Source organism: Oncorhynchus mykiss, chromosome 26 (genome assembly GCF_013265735.2).
Source record: "Oncorhynchus mykiss isolate Arlee chromosome 26, USDA_OmykA_1.1, whole genome shotgun sequence".
In the NCBI taxonomy this organism is placed as follows: domain Eukaryota; kingdom Metazoa; phylum Chordata; class Actinopteri; order Salmoniformes; family Salmonidae; genus Oncorhynchus; species Oncorhynchus mykiss.
In genome coordinates this window covers 26,836,830-26,854,514 of record NC_048590.1, presented here as the reverse complement: position 1 = coordinate 26,854,514, position 17,685 = coordinate 26,836,830, and the positions used below count along the sequence as shown (strand labels likewise).

Here is a 17,685-nt window from a genome sequence, read left to right as displayed (position 1 = left end):
AAAGGGGGGTGCAACTCAATATCAGGAAGTTGTTCCTAATGTTTGGGATAGCCAGTGTATATTTCATTGTGTGAGAGCTGTCTCTCAGCAGACATAAACAGAATGTTTTCTTCTCCCTGTCACATTCTCAATCTCTTTTCTGCTCTTCCCATGACTGTCTTGTTTCTGAACTTCTCCTTCAGTGTTTTCTTTAAGATTTCCTTAAGAATAAGCCATAATACATTTCCCCTGTGATTATGAATAAGTGGTGGACTTAATGAACCTTTTGTAGGGTGGAATTAGCCTTCCATTTTAGCAATCATCATTTTGTATTTATCTTGGAAAACAGAAGTAACATTGGTTCAATTTTAAACTTCTGTACTCACATACCTGGTACAATGTAATTACGTTCCCTTATAGTTTTTTCATAATAGATTTATAATGTCAAGTGTTGCATGGTGAGTCTTCAACAATAAACCTGTCTCAAGAAGTGGGGAAAAGAGACGGACACTGGCGCTGGGTGATTGAAGGGAAAATGGAGACGCTGTTGGAAGAGACACTCCAGTGTGGATCTTTTTTAATGGAGGCGTATGAATGGGAAGTGCGGCTAGATTGCTGCCCTATTGAAAATCCCCTTCACATTCATTGCGCTCTTTGACCATGCGGTACGTATCAGAGGCCAAGCATTTATTTCAACACAATATGTTCTCTCATAAAAGTGGCAATCTTGCTGTAACGGCATGAAGGTTTTAGCTCACTGAGTAACAGCACCTGAAATCACACAGACACAAATGGGCCCATCCATGAATGATGGAGGCAGTCCATGTAAAAGCACACGGCACAAAGACAGCCAGGCTGCACTCTCTCTCTAATGATATAATTTCCCTTCCTCCATTCCTGGTAAACAACCACCACTCTCATCTGCTGTATAGGACTCTTTGATGGGGAATACAATAGTCTTTGCTGTTGTATCATGGTGGGATCATCCAGATCCGTTCCATGTCCACGGGTACGTTGTGTTTCAGTGGTCCTAGCCTGGTTTATAGAGTTAATATAAATGCCTGGCTTGGAATCAGCCAGACTACCATTAACCTGAGCAGCACTGTGTGTGGAGGCCTGTGGAACAGCAGCCTTGTGTTCCAGTATTCCGCCATGGGCTTCACAGGGACGCTTTAGTCTGGCCTTGCCCAGCCCTGATAAAGCCCACACTTATCACACATGATTGATTTGTTTACCTATTTGAGGCCGGCCCACTCATCATGTGTCTTATCCCTGACTGATGTGTTATCATTCTCTCTCCTTCCCCTCCACTCTCCCTCTCTTTCCCCTCTCTCTCTTCTGCACACACAGCTTTCTGAGTTGACTTGATATTTATATACATGTGTATATATAAACCCTCACTGTAAAACGACAATACCCGGTCATCATTCTTCCAGCCACCCGGATGCTTGATGTAGGAGGTTGATGTGCTGATAGGATCCGAGGCCTTGGCGAGTTCCATTTCTCATTTGAAGCAGCCAGTCAGACACTCTTAGCCATTGTACTTGATAAGGGCACGGATCGGCTAGGCCGGGTAAAGGACTCCTGCAGGTCTCCGGTTAACATGGTGAACAAAAGCCCAGAGTGAATATCCCACCCGACCTCATTCAGCTCTGTAGTAGGGCCTGCTGCTGTGAAAGGATGAGGTTAGAGAGTGATGGCTGTACAATGCATCTCTGGTTTCACTCTACAGTCCTCTTGACACTTCCTCTTAGCCAGGTAGCTAGCAACGTTCCATCTGGTTTTTCAAGGTTTAAAGACACTTGAAACTTCAGGGTTACAGGCAAGGGAAAACTGTATTTCAATTGAGCTTTCTATTGGCCTTCATCACCCCATGTTATCATGATTGATATTTTTTATAATCTCAAGGTCAGTTTTCCTCTAAAACTATCCAATATCTTTTTCAACGTCTATCTGAATCTCATCAGTTGTCAGGGCCTGAATTTAGCTAGAACACTGATTTGAACAAATGTTTCTATTTCTGAACCACTTTTAGAATAGGTTCCCTCTGCAAAGTTACGTTTTCAACTAAATTCACGCAAGTGGGCAGGGGAGGAGCATGGGACGGAAGCAATCTTTCCCCAATGAAAGCAGTGCAGGCGAGCCTGATTTCAAGCAAATACGACACACATAGTTATATTGTTTATTTTACTATAACTGTATTACATCTCCCATCCAAATGTTGTGAATGATATACTGTGACGGTCGTCGTATGAAGGAGAAGAGGAGGACTGAGGTGCAGCGTGGCATATGTCCATATTTATTAAAATGAACACGGAAATAACAAAAATACCAAAGAGAAACGACCGAAAACAGTTCTGGATGGTGCAGACACAACAGACAACAGAAAACAATCACCCACAAAACACAATAGAAAACAGGCTCCCTAAATATGGTTCTCAATCAGGGACAATGATTGACAGCTGCCTCTGATTGAGAACCATACCAGGCCAAACACAGAAATAGCAAATCATAGAAAAACTAACATAGACAACCCACCCAAATCACGCCCTGACTATACTAAAACAAAGACATAACAAAAGAACTAAGGTCAGAACATGACCTATACACTGAGTGTACAAAACATTAGGAACACCGGCTCATTCCATGACAGATTGACTAGGTGAAAGCTAGTGGTGCAATGGATCACATAATTCTCGGCTCGGATCATAAGTCACGGATCAGATAATTTTTCGGAGTCAAATATAACTTTGCTTTCCATTTATTACTTAAAGAACACTTAAAGCAAGGAACTTTTCAATTAAAAAAAAAATCTTTAAAAAAAATATTCAATACTCGATTGGTCAATTAAAGTGCAATATGAAAGAAATGTCCGTGTCCACATCATCAAAAAAGTAAAAAAATAAAGAAAAGCAGACCTGAGCTTATAACTTCACATTACTTTTCTAAAAGATGAGGATGTCTACATTGTCTGGGGAGAGGGGAGACCTCTTTACAGTCACTATGTCCCCTGCTGTGGAGAACACTCTCTCGCTAGGAAATCAAGTGCCATCGTGGCAAGATGTTTTTCCATTGTTTTTCCACCATGCCAGTGGATCACCATCCACTGGAATGCCGCTTGCTGCCTTGTAGGATGCCACCTCCTCTTTGATGCTGTTGGCAAACGTCTTGCCTGTGTCCTTGCTCGCAAAGGTCTCCCCGAAAAGCTCCTTCATGGCCAAATTATTTTGAGGAGGAGATGCCTCTGAGTCTGCTCCTGTCGGCTCTGTGGTTTGACCCCGCAGAAAGAAATTACTTGATCTATTAAACTAACTAATTATATATTTTCATATTTCATAGAACTATAATTGTGGCAATAACATTTAATAAAATCCATTATTATTCCAAATAAATGGATGATTCTAATAGCACTGGCATAGACTAAGATTAGACTATAATTATTATTTAAGTAATTCACTCTTATTTTTTATTTTACCTCTTCAGTGGCCACAGTCTCAGTGGTAAAATCACTGTAGGTCCTCTGGCGTAGGGCAGAGTCTAGGTGAGACAGGGACTTGAACAGATAGGGACTTGACCCTTGGATCCAGTGCAGTACATCTATGAAGGTAGTCCTGTACATCAGGGGGGGTACCTGGGGTTCAGGTCCTCTCTAATGGCAGCCTTGACATCTCTAGGGATGGTGCTGTCTTCCTCACTTGGGGCCTTGGATTGTCGAATCATTGTTTTCAGAGGTAGGATCATGGACACAGACGGTGCAGTTTCAGAGCTCAATAGGGTTGTAACCGTTTTGAGGGGTTTGAACACCTGGAGAACCTCCTCTGCCACTTTCACGTCATCATCAGACAAGGTGACGATGTCTTTATTTTTTTTCAGGGTCTTGTCTGTCAGTGCAGAGTATACAGCTGTCTGCTGCTCAAGATAGCACTCCAACATATCATGTGGAGTTCCATCTTGTTGTGACATTGTGTATGAGCTTGTGGGTTGGTAGCTGTAACATTTCTTGCTTGGTCTTAAGCACATGAGCGGCTGTTGTGCTTCGGTGGAAAAAGGAAACCACCTTCCTGATCCTCCCAAGGAGGCGGTCCATCTGGTTCACTGAGATTCCCCTTTGGGATGATAAATTGATCACACGTGCAAAGAAAGCTATCTGTGGCCCCAGTCCAGCCTCTATCACTGCATTTACTTGGTTCTTGGCATTATCTGTGGTGATTGGGTTATTGCTATTGGGCCTCTCTAGCTTCCACTCTGCTACTGCTCCTAGCAGTACCTGCGCCAGATGTGTGCCTGTGCAACTCTCATAGAGGGGGCGTGTCTGTAGCACCGGACTTCACATCTCCCATCTGTGGTGTAGTGCAGTCACAGTCACGTAGCTTTCCATTACCCTGGAGGGGTAACAGAGGATGTGGCGAGGGCAACAGAGGATGCCTTGGATAATTCGTTGACAATTTTTATATTTTCACCAGGGTGATGATGCTTTAAATGTGTGGCCATGCTCAATGTATTTCCATGATCATACGGCTTTCTTGTGGCATAATACCTACACACCGTAACGGTGTTGTCCACCACCCTTCTTCCGTCATCATATTTGACAGGGAATCCAAAATGCTCCAATACATGAGACTTAAATGAAGCGGGAGGCTTTTCCAGTTCCTCACTGCTCTTTTTTCTTCTTTGCTTTTTGCTACGCGACCATCCAGGATTGATTCAACAGGCCCCGTTCACGTGAACAGTACACACAACTGCTTTTTTAAAATCATCCCATCAACCTTCAAGCTTCAGAGTAAAACAAGACACATCTGTCTTGTCTTTATCTTGTCACTGCAACTCTGCATCGAGATTTAAGGAATTATTACTTTATAAAGTAACAACGGTATTTCACACTATGATGGTTAAACTTTGCGATTGATCTGCGGTTCACATGCGTGCCGAACCGTGGGGGGGGGGGGGGTGATCCGTAAGGATCACGGATCAACTACGGTCCGTTACACCACTAGTGAAAGCTATGATCCCTTATTGATGTCACCTATTAAATCCACTTCAGTCAGTGTAGTTGAAGGGGAAAAGTCGTGTTAAAGAAGGATTTTTAAGCCTTGAGACAATTGAGACATGGATTGTGTATGTGTGCCATTAAGAGGTGAATAGGAAAGATTATGGTGTAGTTATTAATTACACTTTGGAATTGTGTATCAATACACCCAGTCACTACAAAGATACAGGCGTCCTTCCTAACTCAGTTGTCGGAGAGGAAGGAAACTGCTCAGGGATTTCATCATGAGTCCTGATTTTTAAACAGTTACAAAGCTTAATGGTTGTGATATGAGAACTGATGATGGATCAACAACATTGTAGTTACTCCACAATACTAACCTAAATGCCGGAGTGAATAGAAGGAAGCCTGTACAGAATAAAAAATATTCCAAAACATGCATCCTGTTTGCAACAAGACACTTAAGTAATACTGCAAAAAATGTGGCCAAGAAGTTTGTCCTGAGTACAAAGCATTATGTTTGGGGCACTGAGTACCACTCTCATATTTTCAAGCATGGTTGTGGCTGCATCATTTTATGGGTATGCTTGTAATCATTAAGGACTAGGGAGTTTTTTAGCATAAAAATAAATGAAATAGAGCAAGGCACAGGCAAAATCCTAGATGAAAACCTTGTTCAGACACTGGGAGACGAATTCACCTTTCAGTTGGGCAATAACCTAAAACACAAGGCCAAATCTATACAGAAATTGCTTACCAAGATGACATTGAATGTTCCTGAGTGGCCTAGTTACAGTTTTTACTTAAATCAACTTGAAAAGGACTGTCTAGTAAAGATCAACAATCAACTTGACAGAGCTTGAAGAATTAAAAAAATAATAATGGGCAAATATTGTATAATCCTGGGGCCTCATTTATCAATAATGCATAAAAACTATTCAAAAATTCAACTTACGAGCTTCATACACACACTGTGAGGAGATAATCATTGATAAATACCAGTTGTTCTCAGCCTCCATGCTTGTGCACGACCTTGGCTATTTGCATCTCGAAACACCCCTATTTAACCGTATGTGGTCAAAATCAACCCTTTAAAGCCTGTGGGGAATGTACAAAGTACCATGAAATACAACCCAAAAAAAGCTGAGACTGAGACTGACATAGAGGTGCTAGTGTCAGAGGTTGACGCTGAGCGAGAGGTTGGCTCACTCAAGTGTGGCTTGACCAGTAAACATGTGAAACATAGCTACAAAGGCAGGACCATTAGGACAATTCAAGTTTCTTTAGCAATGCCAAATATACTTCAAATGAGTAGGCAACACTCACCAATAAGCCATCCATGCGATGGTGTATGGAAATTGTATGGTACAGTTTGTTTTCATCCAAAACATTGGCTCATCGAGGGATCTGAGATGCCGATTGGCAAACTCCCGCTGAAAAAACAGAGGGTGGATAGCACTTTGATGTGCACAGGAATGGCATGTGTTTGCATTTCTAAAGCCGGTATTAAATCTTCCCAAAAATCCTATTTGATTGGGTTTGGGAAAGAATATCTAATGAGCCAATCCGTACTTTCTGCAAAAAAGTCCCACCTGTCTCTAAAAACGCATTCTCTGTGAAATGCTGCGTGTGCCAAATCTTCCAACAAATCAAGGTCAGCCATCTCTCATTCCATTTCCCATTATCTCAGTCTTTTATAGTATTTCAATAATTGTTTCACTTTCACATTTGCCTTTAATTGAACAAATTACTGTACTTTATATGGAATATTATTTTAACAAATGCACTGATGTGGTCGTATTATGTGATAGGCCTATGCTCCCCTACCAAGCAAAAAGGCAGTAACTGCTCATTTGGTCGAAGATTAGTTAATGTAATTTTTGCTACATTAAATACATTCTTAATCATGTGGATAAGTATCCTGCCTCTATTGTATTGTGTTTTGGAGACAATGGAGGTCATGTTAGTAGTAACTGCATAAAGTTACTGTGAAACCAAGGTAAATAAATGTTCCACGCTATGAGCAGTTTCTGCCTTTCCGCTTGGTAGGGCAGTATAGCCTGTCAAGATGTGTTGCATGCATTCACAATTGAAATACAATGAAATAGAAAAATTAGCATTCGAAAGGGTTTCAAACTTTCCTGTAAATTTCAGGACATTTTCTGGAAATTTTTCATGGGATGTTAAGCCCTGGAATTTTGTGGATTTTGCTTAAATTCATCATAAAAGTTAGCTTATAACAGTGAACCTCTTTTGTGGGAGACATATAAGGCAATTCTAGGTCTTGTGGCATATTTTGGTTAAACTATCCTCAATTCAATGGAATTGCAACCCTCTACATGCACAGTGCATTCTTCCATCACATGTGCAGTGCACTCTTCCATCACATGTACAGCTGATTCTCAAGATCTTGCACACTAATAAGATGCTATTGAGCCCACACTACTACACTGTCTGAGCCAAGGACTACATGCTTTCTGGTAAGTTTTGATCACAATACTGGGTGGGGTGAATATATTTTACATGAAATACATTATTTTTTGTTAACTAGTAAATAGTAGCCTACAGAAAAGTATGTTTAAATCATTTTTCAACTTGTTAACAATTTCTGCTAGTAAGCTTTTGCTACCATGTAGGTTTTAGTTTGCTTGAGCCTGCTAACTGAGGAGTGTTAATTCACCTGTTTCATACATGTCTCATTTTAAAACATTTATCTTACAAAGGAGTTGTTTAATCTAACTACGAAACTATTTATCTACATGGAATTGTATTTGTTGTTTGATTTTTAATCATTTTTTCCTAATCTTTACAGGACAATGCCACGGGCACTATCTGATGTGTGGAGACATTTCCTTATAATGTAGAAGGAAAAGCTGTGTACATTTGCAAATACTATGCCAAACCATATGTGAAGAATGCAACAAAGATGCAGAATAATCTGGCCAAGTGCATAAAGTTCCCTCAGCGCTCACAACAAGCAACCTCTGACAAGTCCTTCTACTTCTATTAGAGGTGAAAATTATGAATCAGACACCTTATCGATAGCAACAGCTCATGGTCCTCCTGGAATCAGAAGTGTTTTTGATGCAATGGAGGAATGTAGTCAGAGAAATGCTGATGAATGTCTTGCTCAAGCTGTGTATGCAACTGGTTCACCTCTGATGCTCACAGGCAATGTGTATTGGAAGAGATTACTGAATGTTCTTCGCCCAGCATACACCCCTCCAACCAGACATGCTTTATCCACTAATTTGCTGGATGCAGAGTTCATCATAGTTCAAGTGAAGGTCAAGCAAATCATAAAGAAAGCAGACTGTATTGCAATCATCTCTGATTGGTGGTCGAATGTTCATGGGCAAGGAATAATTAACTACATCATCTCCACCCCTCAACCAGTATTCTAGAAGAGCACAGACACAAGGGACAACAGACACACCGGTCTCTACATTGCAGATGAGCTGAAGGCAGTCATCAATGACCTTGGACCACAGAAGGTATTTGCATTGGTGACAGACAATGCTGCGAACATTAAGGCTGCTTGGTCTAAAGTGGAGGAGTCCTACCCTCACATTACACCCATTGGCTGTGCTGCTCATGCATTGAATCTTCTCCTCAAGGACATCTTGGCACTGAAAACAATGGATACACTCTACAAGAGAGCCAAGGAAATGGTTAGGTATGTGAAGGGTCATCAAGTTATAGCAGCAATCTACCTCACCAAGCAAAGTGAGAAGAATAAGAGCACCACATTGAAGCTGCCCAGTAACACCCGTTGGGGTGGTGTTGTCATGTTTGACAGTCTCCTGGAAGGGGAAGGAGTCTCTCCAAGAAATGCCCATATCACAGTCTGCCGATATGGACAGTCCCATCAAGAGGATTATCCTGGATGATGTATTTTGGGAGAGAGTGGTAAGCAGCCTGAATTCTATAGCAGTAGCCATTGCACGGATTGAGGGAGACAATGCCATCCTGTCTGATGTAAGAGAAGAAATCTGTACTGCCCTGCCCACTTCACTGTTGCTCCAAGCAGAGGAAACTGCAGGTCTGAAATAGATCAAAAAGAGTGAAGAGTTCTGCCTGAAGCCCATACACGCCACAGTGTACATGTTGGACCCCAAGTATGCTGGCAAGAGCATCCTGTCTAGTGCAGAGATCAACAAGGCCTATGGTGTCATCACTACCGTGATGGATCTGGACCACCTTGGCCTGGATCTGGACAAGGTTCTTGGCAGTCTGGCGAAGTACACTTCCAAGCAAGGGCTTTGGGATGGAGATGCAATTTTGCAGTCGTGCCAACATATCTCATATCTGAGGCTCTTTCCCCTGTTGCCTCTATCATCCTCCAAATCCCATCACCTCAGAGCGCAACTGGTCCTTGTTTGGGAACACACACACCAAAGCGCACAACTGGCTGACCAATACAAGGGTTGAAAAATTGGTGGCCACTGGGGAACTTTGAGGCTTTTTGAGCCTGACAACGAGCAGTATATTTTTCCCATTCACTAGGCTACACTTGACAAGCAATTCACTTATTCCATTATTTGGCACTGTGCATACGCATAGTCATGTACATTTACGCACACTCTCAAGCAAACGTTCATATTGATAAATCTCACACTTCACGTGGAAATAATCCAACGTATGGTTTACGTACAAACTTGTGCCCACAAATAATTGATAAATGAGGCCCAAGGTGTGCAAAGCTCTTAGAGACTTACCCAGAAAGACTCACAACTATAATCGTCGCCAAAGGTGCTTTTACAAAGTATTGACTCGGGTGTGAGAACTTTATGTAAATTCAATTTTTCTGTATTCAATTTTCAATAAATTAGCAAACATTTCTAAAAATATATTTTCACTTTGTCATTATGGGGTATTGTGTGTAGATGGGTGAGAAACAAATATATTGAAACCATTTTGAATTCCGGCTGTAACACGACATAATGTGGAATAAGTCAAGGGTATGAATACTTTCTGAAGGCACTGTATTCTTGTCATATTCACCAGTCAACTCCATTACATTCAAAAGTTACTTCAACTTCAACCAGTGAATGCTAGAGATGAAAATGCATATTTTTAAGGGGTATGCAGTAGGTTGATAACGATATCACCAAAGTATGTTGTCTCAGACATTTCAAACAACATTCCCAGCTAATGAGAAAACAGTCATTTAAGAGAATGAACCAGATTTAAGAAGGCAACTCTGGGTCTATTTTGAATGGGCGCCAACAGCAGATGTTGTGGGATTTTTACATCCGTACCCCAGTGCGACCCACGTGGCCCAGTGAATGTCACTCCGTGAGGCACTATAAGATCCCAAAAGATTATGACAATAAATGCCTCTTGATAATCAGATTTTCTCTGCGCTGTGTAGGTTTATTGTTAGCATATTATATGCTAATTGAGGGTGAAATTGATTGTAGCTACACTCCTGATTCTGATTGCATAACCAACTTTTTACAGATTTACTTTGTTTTCAACTCATTTTTTACTTGTATTTGTATTCACAGTGGAGAAATGGCAGACCATTACAGGGATGCGCAGACACACCTGTCTACCCAGGATGCTATACTTCAGCAGCTCAAAGAGGCCTGTCTATCTCAGCAGGAAGCCCAGGTTAAAGTAAGTATCCTGCACCTCCACTCAGCTCCATTCACTGTTTGAAACAACATCAGAGGAACTGGCCGTTACTGCAAGGAGCGGTAGACTACTGACTCCTACTAGTTTTGTATTATGGAGACCGAGTTAATGCCCACTATTCATGCTGTCAGATTGACCGAAGAAAGGCCAATTATATTTTCCACCAAATTTTACATAGATGTACCCCATCTCTCATTCTGTGTGTGTGTGTGTGTCTTCTACTTGACTGCACTGGACCCCTCTCGGAGCACAGTACGTATCCCAGACCTCTCACGCTTGACGAACCAGAGACAAAAAGTGCCAGGGGGTGAACACGTCCACTGGCTGCATTTTGCATGCACCACCTACCAGAGTAGAGTGGTTGGATACCCACACACACACACAAACACACATACACACATCTCTAATGAGTGTGGGCCTGAAACACACACCACCCCTGGGGGAACCCGGCACTCTGTTATGTTAACTACTGCATGCAATCTCCACTAAAGTAGTGTAAGCAGAAAGTTGAATTATTCACACCGGGGGGGGGGGGTGTAATTAAGAGTGTCTTGTACTTCCTTCATAATTCATTGGCATTAAAGGCCTGGTGTGTTTTTTGTGTGGTAAACAGAGCTGGCACATGATGTGGCGAGAGATTAGGCAACATGACGGTTGTGCCCAGAATGGTCATGTTCTCTCATTTAGCCTGCGGGCAGCTGGGGGGACAGAGGGTGGTGTGGAAGGCGGGGATGGGATGGTGGTTAGGGTTAGTCTGCTTCACCTGGTCTTGTAACTTACCCCTCCCTCACATCTGTCCTAACTCCCACCCCCATTGCCATGTCATGAGAGGACCTATGCCATAACTAGGTCACCACCTGTATTTAAAATTGATTAAATTTTGTTTTTTTTCTGACTGGCCTACACACATAATACCCCATCATGTCAAAGTGGAATTATGTATTTCGAAATTTAAAAACATTTATAAAAAGTGAAAATCTGAAATGTCTTGAGTCAGTAAGTTGTCAACCCCTTTGTTATGGCAAGCATAAATAAGTTCAGGAGTAAAAATGTGCTTAACAAGTCCCATAATAAGTTGCATGGACTGTTCACTAATAGAGTTTAACATGATTTTTGAATGACTACCTCACCTTTGTACCCCACATATAGAAAGCGTTATGTTTGAGGGCAAGTCCAATACAACACATTACCAATACAACACGGTACCACTCTGCATATTTTCAAGCATAATGGTGGCTGTATCATGTTATGGGCATGCTTGTAATCATTAATTAAGGACTGGGGAGTTTTTCAGGATAAAAAAATAAATGGAATGGAGCTAAGCACAGCAAAATCCTAGAGGAAAACCTGTTTCAGTCTGCTTTCCACCAGACGCTGGGAGATTAATTCGCCTTCCAGCAGGACAATAACCTAAAATTGCCAAATCTACAATGTAGTGGCTCACCAAGAAGGCCGTTAATGTTCCTGAGTGGCCGAGTTACAGTTTTGACTTTAATCTTAAATCTACTTGAAAATCTACAGCAAGACCTGAAAATGGTTGTCTACCAATGGTCAATAACCATTTTGAAAAGAATAATAGGCAGATGATGCACATTCCAGATGTGGTCTTAGAGACTTACCGAGAAAGACTCACAGCTGTAATCGCTGTCAAAGGTGCTTCTACAAAGTATTGACTCAGAGGTGTGAATCCTAATGTAAATGAGATATTTCTGTATTTAATTTTCAATACATTTGAAAACATTTCTAAAAACATGTTTTCACTTTGTCACATTTTATTTTTTTTATTTTACCTTTATTTAACCAGGCAAGTCAGTTAAGAACAAATTCTTATTTTCAATGACGGCCTGGGAACAGTGGGTTAACTGCCTGTTCAGGGGCAGAACGACAGATTTGTACCTTGTCAGCTCGGGGGTTTGAACTCGCAACCTTCCGGTTACTAGTCCAACGCTCTAACCACTAGGCTACCCTGCCGCCCCAATTATGTGATATTAAAAAATAATATCTAAATTCAGGCTGTAACACAACAACATGTGGAATAAGTCAAGTGATATGAATACTTTCTGAAGGCACTGTATTATGTTGAGTACATTCTCTGAACATATTGTCAATATAATGTTCTGAGAAGGTTACAAGCCAACCTTGCATTTGTTCCATTGTACAATGTATCGACTAGACTTCAGTTAGATGATACGTGAGCCTGTTTCATTCGAATAGACAAGGCAGAGAAGTATTCATATAAATGATCCTCAACTTCTAGTGATTAGACCATGATGGTGTTTGTTATAGAATTTGCAAAAGGGTCCTGGTAATTTGGATAAAAGTCTTAATTGGCGTGTGATAGATTGACTGGGCTCAGAGTTTAGACGGAAGGCGGCAGACGATGGCAAGGCTTTAGAGAGGCTATTGATTGTGCGTACTTACAAACGCTCCCACCCAAACTAAGAGGAGGGCTTAAAAGTGCAAGGCAAATTGGTCACGACTTGTCAATCATTTACACTAAGATGTATGCTGAGGGATTGGCTGCTTCAACTCCAGACTGCTCCTTTTAATGGAAAAGAGAAAAGGCTGAATTCAGAGGAATCTTTATAGATCTGTCTTTTTACTACAACCCCCTCCGTTCAGAGACAAATGGGATTAGCTCAACTAATTGAACTTTTTAAATGACTCTGGATCTGAGCACTATGTCATCAGTATCTAAGTGGTTATTGGACCAGAATGAGGTAAGGGACATTCTGTGTTGTGGGATTCTTCAACCGTACATCACACATACCATGTAATATGCTCGGCTGTGGTTAGAACTAGTGAGAAACTGCCCTTTTGGAGAAGCTCAGAGAACTATCAATAACAGTACATTCATTAATGCACACACACATTTGTACATTTCTCTGTGTAACTGCTATGTCTACTGGAGAGACGAGCAGAGAGCTGCAGTACGTGGGAGCTCTCAGCGCTCTGATTCCATCTGTCAGGTTCCTGAACCGCCGGCCCACTCCAGCCCACCAGGCCGACCCCTCCCCCACACAGCCCACTGCTCTATACAACACAAGAAGTCAACCCAGAGCTGTTTAAAAGGTCAGCAGGACTACACTACAGCCAGCCTTAACATTTGATTGGCAGAGGTAAATATCTCAGAGTGGTTGAGATGGGCTGAGTCCTCGTGCACTGCTTCAAAGAGCAATGTGAATGGGAGATACGCTGGGTTGCTTCCTCCGGGTGAACTCCTATTCACTGGGTCTTCTTTTAACAGGGCTTTACTGAAGCTGTATAGACCTTTTGGGTTATTATTAGTCTCTCACTACAGACTACCATTCATTGTCTCTTTGACAGCATCCTGTTTTGATATGCAGATATATGCTGGCTGGTCAAATTGCTAGTTATGTTTATATGGAGGTGGACAACCTTGAGAGGTTTGTGTGTACGTGCGTTTGTGCGTAAAGTTAAATGATTAATCTGGTGTGGGTGTGTATTGTGTTGTGACCTCAAGGACAGGAGGGCACCATGGTGGGTCATCTGGGCCCTGCGCCTGCCAGTCCCTTCCCCTCCTTCCCCCCTCCGCCTCTCCAGCCCGCTCCCTCTGGCCACCGCCTTGTGTGCAGCGTGCTCTGGCGGCTAAAGGCGCTCGTTAAAGGCCATAACTTATCTCACGTTTGAAGCTAATGGGAGGAATACTGGCCGCCGTGAAAAAGAAATGACATTTCTACCCCCCCTCTCTCCCTGCCCTCCTAACCTGCAGCGTAATAGAGCAGCGGTGAGGGTATGCATTACAGATCTGAGGCCTTAGAATTTATCTGTGCTGCACTACGCTGACTGATGCATTTGAAAATAATGTACTGGAGCCGGAGCATAACAGGGACCCCGTAACTAATGGAGAGCTCTCGCCCCGTGGCCGCCACTGTATATCATTCAGCTGTACTACCTCATCAAGCCCCGGCCCTGCACACAATCCTCTGCAGGCAGGCAGACAGGCAGGCAAGGCTCCCAGACCAGCAGCTCACTGGCTACAGCAGCAGAGGACCTGCAATATATCCCCTCTCCGTCCTTCCTTCTTTCTCTCTTTTTAATTGTCACTCTCTCATGATGCCCTCTTACTAATTAATACATAAGCCTACCTTCATAATGTGCTGTCGTTGCTCTCTGTGAACGAGGAACCGTAATAACCGTTCAGATTGATGCGTCAAAGTCTACTCTGAAGGCCATCATTGTGTTTCCTTCATAATAACTGAGACATTTTGAGGCCAAGTTACTGAGTCATTTTCATTTGACCAATCAGATATCAGAGCATAAGACATACTGTATCTGCGGCATTAAAACAAATGTAACATTTTTGTCACCTGCACTAGTTCAGTGAAATGTAACCTTTATTTAATTAGGCAAGTCAGTTAAGAACAAATTCTTATTTACAATGACGGCCTACTGGGGAATAGTGGGTTAACTGCCTTGTTCAGGGGCAGAACGACAGATTTTTACCTTGTCAGCTCAGGGATTCGAGCCAGCAACCTTTCAGTTACTGGCCCAACGCTTTAACCACTAGGCTACCTGCTATTATAGTATTTTAAAATAAAAAAGTAAAGTAGAACAAAAACACGTGAAATATAAATAAAAAGACCACGAGAAAGTAAGTAAGCTATATACAGAGTCAGTTCCAGGGTTAGTGCCAATACCATATTTACAATGTGCAGGGATCCTGGAGTGGTAGGTTTAGATATGTGTAGGGGTAAGGTGACTAGGCAACAGGATATATGTACGATGTACAGTGGCAAGGGCTGTTCTCTATAATGGTTGAAAATGCAAAAACATTTGAAACATTGGTGGAGTGGGCCAGATCAGAGTAGATAAACAGGAATATCACTTTTCAAGCATAATATAACTGCTTGATCATTTATCTTGTAGGCCTCCTATTTCCTCTCACTTGTTTCACATCCCTTTTCACAGCCCATTTTTATTTAATGGTGTTTATGTTTAATATCTGTATAAGACAGTAGCCGCTCACTGCCCTTTTCCAGCCAAATCAAGGTAAAGAAAGAGGGAAAGGCCAAATGAATTCCATCCAGCGAGAGGTCAGAGAGACAGACAGAGAGTACATAGCAATGCCTTTTCCCCAGTAGGCAGGGAGATACGATGCTAATAAGATCATAAGAGAAGAGGAGAGGCCGCACCCCCGGGTCGACCATAAAGAGTTACAGTATATATTTTTTAAAGAAAACGTCCTGAAAAAATGATGATGTCTGCTTTGAAATGCATTAATAATCGGGAGTGGACTGTTTTGTTCTAGGATAGGAAATAGGATTGAAATTCCCTTGTCTTGGGGAGGGCAGGCGTGGGCGAGAGGGGGGTGGTGGTCGGGAGTTGGGGCCTTAGAGAGATTTAAAGGAAAGGCAGAGGGGGGAATGTGAAGTGTGTTGGTGTGAATGAGGTTGAGGAGGCCTCTTCCTTCCTGCTCTCCTTCCATCTGCTTTCCGTCCAGGTGTACAGGGCATTGGGAAGAGAAGACAGGAAGAGGCTCTCATTATTGCTGGTTTTCGTTTTCTCTTAATGGAATGCTCTGCATGGTGGTGGGTGTTTGAACCCTCTGCATGTCTCCCATGTTCCCCCCTCCGTGATAACACCTGTTCTCTAACAAAGATGCCTCTGACTCACTCACGGGAAGAGAGGAAGGAATATGAGGAACATTTGAACAAATATCTTAGAGCACGATGAAAAAGACTTGAAAACTTTGTCTTTCTCTCCCCTTCTATCCTAATTGGAAATTCATTGAATACCTAATGAAATGAAAACGGAAGGATGTGTGCTGTTTTTCTCCCTTTCTTATATAATACATCAGAACATTTTGGTGCTGTGCCAACTTTGTAATACAGTAGAATCCTTATTATTTAAAGTGTAATATAATTATAATACTTTAATTGGAAAATGCATTGCGGTGTATAATGAAGTGCAGTCTCAAGCAGATTTTCAGACGTCAGCATTCCCGCTGCCTAATCTCTCTGTATATACATATAGGCAACAGCTCTGGGCTGTTTCCATACTGAAGACCCGGCCCACTGTCTAAAATAGGGGAAATACCTGTTTGTCATCACAAATACTTAATTCACTTAAATTAATTTGAGTAACTCGGCTGTAATCTTAGTAAGGTATTACTAATTAGATTTCCTTATTGTATTTTTTTTTGTTGGTTTCGGTCCTAATCAATGCATTTTTATTCACTTTCATTACATTTTGGCACACCGTCAAGCGTTATGATCCAGATATCTGTAGGACTAGTACTTTATATGGAGACAGATGGACGAGGTCCCTATAGTTGGTTGGTTGGATTGACTGAGTGATTGATGTAAATAATAGTAGTTGTGAGGATCCAGGGAGAGAGCTCCAGGGCGTGGCCTTGTGTCGATGTCACTGAGAGGCAGGCAGGCAGGACACCCGGACAGACTGGGATTTCATTGTGACTGAGCATGTGCGGCTGGCTGGTGGTTTCAGTGTTGTGTCAGGCTAAGGCAGGGGGGTGGCCAGCCTAGGGGAAGCGGTTGATCAGGTTAGTCAGACCTATTTCTGACTGACTTCCTATGTGAAGGTAGATGGGCCGTGTGAGCTGGCACTGACCAGGACAGAAGGTGACCCTGTGGAGGGAGTATAGGTACTGTAGGCAGAGCAGCAGATCAGAACTGAGCCACTGACCAGGACAGAGAAGGTGACCCTGGGGAGGGAGTATAGGTACTGTAGGCAGAGCAGCAGGTCAGAACTGAGCCACTGACCAGGACAGAGAAGGTGACCCTGGGGAGGGAGTATAGGTACTGTAGGCAGAGCAGCAGATCAGAACTGAGCCACTGACCAGGACAGAGAAGGTGACCCTGGGGAGGGAGTATAGGTACTGTAGGCAGAGCAGCAGATCAGAACTGAGCCACTGACCAGGACAGAGAAGGTGACCCTGGGGAGGGAGTATAGGTACTGTAGGCAGAGCAGCAGATCAGAACTGAGCCACTGACCAGGACAGAGAAGGTGACCCTGTGGAGGGAGTATAGGTACTGTAGGCAGAGCAGCAGATCAGAACTGAGCCACTGACCAGGACAGAGAAGGTGACCCTGGGG

At 42.6% G+C, this 17,685-nt stretch overlaps 1 protein-coding gene across 7 annotated transcripts in view; it reads left to right on the top strand.

Moving 5' to 3' along the window:
* LOC110506517 (centrosome-associated protein CEP250) overlaps positions 1 to 17,685 on the top strand; it is a 280,946-nt gene that overhangs the window by 52,604 nt on the left and 210,657 nt on the right. For all 7 annotated transcript variants that reach the window (XR_005039779.1, XM_036963768.1, XM_036963769.1 and 4 more), the window contains exon 5: positions 10,477 to 10,588. Coding sequence is in view for 6 of the 7 variants with exons in the window: in XM_036963768.1 (XP_036819663.1) it covers positions 10,477 to 10,588 (112 nt within the window). In the remaining variant the exon portion in view is untranslated. The remainder of the gene's footprint in view (positions 1 to 10,476; positions 10,589 to 17,685) is intronic.